At 43.9% G+C, this 4,572-nt stretch overlaps 1 protein-coding gene and 1 non-coding gene across 2 annotated transcripts; both read right to left on the reverse strand.

The window, feature by feature from the left end:
• Positions 1-1,432: 1,432 nt before the first annotated feature.
• On the reverse strand, positions 1,433-4,568 carry RPL18A (ribosomal protein L18a; the record flags this gene model as incomplete). Its single annotated transcript, XM_009634298.2, has 4 exons — positions 1,433-1,582; positions 1,999-2,108; positions 3,625-3,754; positions 4,347-4,568. Coding segments are annotated over 4 exons (555 nt in total), but the record flags the coding sequence as incomplete, so codon positions are not given.
• Positions 2,894-3,025, reverse strand: LOC118451822. The gene has a single exon (XR_004841382.1). It is a non-coding gene; the product is annotated as a small nucleolar RNA SNORA68 (small nucleolar RNA).
• Positions 4,569-4,572: the final 4 nt, after the last annotated feature.

The following is a 4,572-nucleotide window of genomic DNA, read 5'->3' on the forward strand; positions in this document are numbered from 1 at the left end:
CCCCCCTCGGCGGAGGGGCGGCCGGTTGTGCCAGGTCAGCCACGCCGGCGCTGGTTCCTGCCGCTGGCGCTCCTCTGCCCTGAAACTCCAATCTGAAGCCCGTTTTCATGCTGAATTGTTCTTTCCATTACGAAGCTGCAAAGTGGAGGGTTTTGCCGGTGACCTTGTTCCCACCCTTGGGCACTACCCGGGCAGGGGTCCCGCAGGACCCTCCAGCTTGCGTTTTTAGCTTCCCCTCCTTTGCCAATGGGTGATCCTGACTCACCCGTATTAATTCCCCTTTTTTGGACAGACTAACTCACTGAGCCAACTCACTGCTGTCCCTGGATTTTGGTAATACCTCCATATTTATCTGAACAGGTGGTCAGTCATTCTTCAGCCGAAAGGACTCCATCCGAACCATCTACACATCTCTGCATAATGAGCTGAAGAAGGTGGTGGCAACGGGTCGCAATGCACTAGGAGGAACAGCTCCTCACTTGGAAGAGCTGCTTTCTCACCTGTCTGAACAGCTCTGTTTTTTTGTTCAGGCTCGGATGGAAATTGCTGACTTCTATGAAAAAATGTACACGCTCAGCACCCAAAAGTTCATTAACTCTGAGGAACTGGTAAACATTTTGGAATCCATCTTAAAGAAATACAGCTCAAGGTCAGTGCTTATTTGCTCAGGCAGTTGTAGAGGGCGATCAGGTCTCCCCTCAGCCTCCTCGTCTCCAGGCTGAACAACCCCAGTTCCCTCAGCCGCTCCCCATCAGACTTGTGCTCCAGACCTCTCCTCTGGACACACTCCAGCAACTCAACATCTTTCCTGTAGTGAGGGGCTCCTTCCCTGAAGGAGCACCAGGGGGCTGCTCGGTCAGCCGGCCCCGTAGCACCGAGCAAAGCTCTGGTTGGACACAAGCAGGCCCTTCCCCTCCCGTTAAGTCTGCCCAGCCCCTTCCTCGCTTTTCATTTCTAGGTGCAGGCACCTCTGCATGCATACCCAAGTTACTGCAGAATGGTGCACGACATCCTCAAAAAGCTGCAGGTTAGAACTAAAGTTTTGGGTTTACATGCTTAAGACCTGAGGCAGCTTAACTGAAGTTACGAGGTCTTCATTCTTACAGCTGAGAAGTTTGAGTCCTGCACGCACAAAAAGCCACCTTCTTCCCGAATTCAACTGTATTTACTTAGTGTGCCTAAGGGACAAAATGAATGTAGGATTTTATAGCAGCTCGACAACAGACTTGCTCTGACCTGGAAAGCTGGGTATTAAAATTCTGGCTGATCCATGGGATATTTTGGTAATTCAAGTCAGCACCTGAAACATTTCACCTGTTCCAAGGCAATCACAGCTGTAAATAGTTGGCTACCCGTAGTTTACAGAAAACAAAAGAGTAGGAAGGGGGACTCCTAGGTATCCAGGACACCATTTCCAAAAGACATCTGGGAGTCAAAGGTTCAAATAAGACCTTTATTACAACACAGAGCTGATCACACGTTTTCGTATTTAGAAGAAAGTATTTGGTCTCTTGGTGGTGAAACGTGGTTTGTGCTGGCGGCGCAGAACTCTGTGTGGCAGAGGGAACTTGATTTTAGAATCCTGCAAGAAAAATGTTTCTATGTTAACTGAGATACTGGATGAATGACAGAAAATAGTTTGCAATAAATAGCTAAGCTATATTCAACTGCTAACCTACATACAGGGAGGGAATGCATCCACAGATTAGACATAGGAGGCAAGAGATGCCTTAGTTTTGCAATTATTTTCAAAATAAATGACTGTTAAAGGCAAGTTTTCTGCAACATAGTATGTATTTTAGTTTGGCTTTGTTTTAAGCAGTTCTAGCATTGAAAGTCTTGATTGTAATACAACACAATTGTAAACCTATGCATGCAAGTTTGGCTCCCTCCCCGGTTTTGCCTGCAAAGCAAACCCATACCAGACAGGGGACCTCCCCCCTTCCAGTCTAAGGTTAGGCCAGGACCCACCAGCCCCTGCAACGTGACTTTGCTTACATGGAACTGCTTGACTGCTGGTCTACGGCACTTGCTAGCAGCAATTTCCTCAACTTTCATGATCTGAATAGAGTGAGCACGGGCACGGTGACGGGCTCCCATATCGCGGTCTGCAACAAGAGAACTCATTAAAAAAATAAGTCTCAAGACTTTTTCAGTTCAAAAATCTTACCACCATCTTTTCAGGAAATGTTTATAGTAGCACCTACAACTTTTGAAATTTCTGACAAACTCTACTTAATCACACTGGTTTTAGTATCTAAAGCAATGGCAGAAGTATCACAGAACTGACATGCAGCAGCAAATTCACGCTGCAACTCATAACCGAACTCCTCCAAGAAACTGCCATCTTGTTCTTGCCCGATTTCAAGAAGGTACACGCATACAGAAGTAATCTATGTGGGACCATTTCATTTTTTGCACAAGAAAACCGTGATTCAGAATCAACACTGAAATACGATTACTGGAAAGGTATGTGAACTTCAGGAAATTTGCCTTCCAAAAGGAAGGTGCAAGTAAAAGTAGGATCTGAGGTTAAATTTTCTTAAAATTGACAAGCAACAGGAACATGAATTGGTATTTAGCCCACCTAATTAGGCTTTCAGAACAGGAGGAACCCATCTGTACATGGGCTAGCTGAAAATTCTTCCCTGCGGCAGTGAAAACCACTGCCTTCAAGTCATGATGTCCATCGCTAGTCCCACAAGACATGCCTGTTGGAATCCTATTGTGCCTACAACGCTGCCCATGGAGATCTAACATACCTATTAAAAACCTACCTGTCGGAAGTATTCTTGAACATCAAGGTATCAAAGCCATTGTATCATGACAAATTAAGCTCTCAGGTATCCTAAGCAGTCCTTCAGTACGTTAATGAACAGGAATTCTTGTAAGTTAATGTAGAACCTTAAATTTCACTTTCAACAGCACTTCAGCTTTTGAAAGGCGACAAGATACGTTTAATATTTGCACACATGACAAGAATATTATTATTAAGAACAATATTCTTTGGGTTTTTATGTGCATCCTGTGGCACTTGTAACAATTCTGGATTCAAGTATCATCAGCTATGCAGATGGTCTATCCCTCAAGTACTGCACTTAACAGACTGAAATTGGGGCAACCTTTAATTCTCCCTGAACCAAGGCCACGAGTTCTTGGAGCAACACAGATTTTTTTTATTTTTTTTTTTTACTTACTCTCCAAAGGACAGATGCTAGTATGTTCCACATGATATATGAAATATTCTCTCCACAAGACTTGAGAAGATATACCAAATTATTTTAAAACAATAAGTATAGCACAATAAATATACACAGCACCTTAAAGGTCTTCAAACTTTCAGTCTGTATAGCAAAACTCACTACTAGAATTGTAGAAAGACACACCAGGATGCAGTGGGAGTATTTTCAGCCAGAGAAACTGTACGAAGAGTGGCAATGAATAAGGTACCACATACATCATACATAAACAGCTATGAACTTCTCCATGAACTCCTCACTTTTATTTTTCCAGTGTGTCAGTTATCTTATCATGGATCAAGTCAGCATGCCCAGTTTAAGATTTGATCTTGTGCTTGTAGACTGGTCCTACCATTTTATACCTCAGTCAGTTACATGTACTTACAGCACTGAGTGACAGCACCAGCCGTGGTCAAATCCCTGTACTCCCTGTACATGTTGTGAGTTCCACTACGAGAGTCATAGCGCAACCAAATGCCAAAATTTTTTACCCGCAGAGGGGACTTCTCATACACCTGGAATCACACAAGAACACAAAATCAGTCAGAGACAGTACATCATCAGCACTTTACAAGTTTAAGAATAAATATTTTAGAGCTCTAATGAGATCCCTGAGCTAAGTTTTATTGTCAAAAAAACCTATTGGCTCTCTTTCCCCACACCAACATTCAAGTCTTGGTAATTCAGGGTGGTTTAGTAATTCAGCGTGGAAAAAAAATACAAGATTTCAGCTCTAAAGAATCTCCTTTAAGCAGCAAGGTAGAGGAGTGTAAGCACACAAATATATACTTTCCAAGGATTATGAACGTCCAGATGACTCTTAAAAAGGTGTTATTCTACAATGAAGCACACAAAGAGCCAGACAGCAGCACTGACTTGTGGCATAGTTCATAACTCTAACATGCTGGAAAGTAAGTTTCTTTTTAGTTTACTGGACATACATTGCCACTTCGAAAAAACGAATTTGTCGCTCAGCTCCACAACAACTGAAGGATAAACGAATTTCAACCTCACCCCCAATAAGAGTGCTTCATATAAATTCGTTCCACATGTACCAGCTGGAATTCCTTACAAACCTCCCACTTTTTTAGGTTTTTAATCCCGCACCTGGCCACAGTACACTATTTCTCCAGAAGACTTCTTCATCTTCTTCAGCTGAGAAACGAAGTACCAGAACCGGGACTTGGCAACAACATGGTTCGGAGCGAAGATCCGCATGCGGTAGAGAGGTGGGGTCGTGCATTTCGGCGTGGGCAGGCATCGCCCGACCACCTTGTACTCCCGCAGCTGGAGGAAGACGAAAGACAGGCCGCCCGCAGCAGCGTGAGCCCCG

The sequence above is a fragment of the Egretta garzetta genome, unplaced genomic scaffold (assembly GCF_000687185.1).
Source record: "Egretta garzetta isolate BGI_Z169 unplaced genomic scaffold, ASM68718v1 scaffold792, whole genome shotgun sequence".
Taxonomy (NCBI): Eukaryota; Metazoa; Chordata; class Aves; order Pelecaniformes; family Ardeidae; genus Egretta; species Egretta garzetta.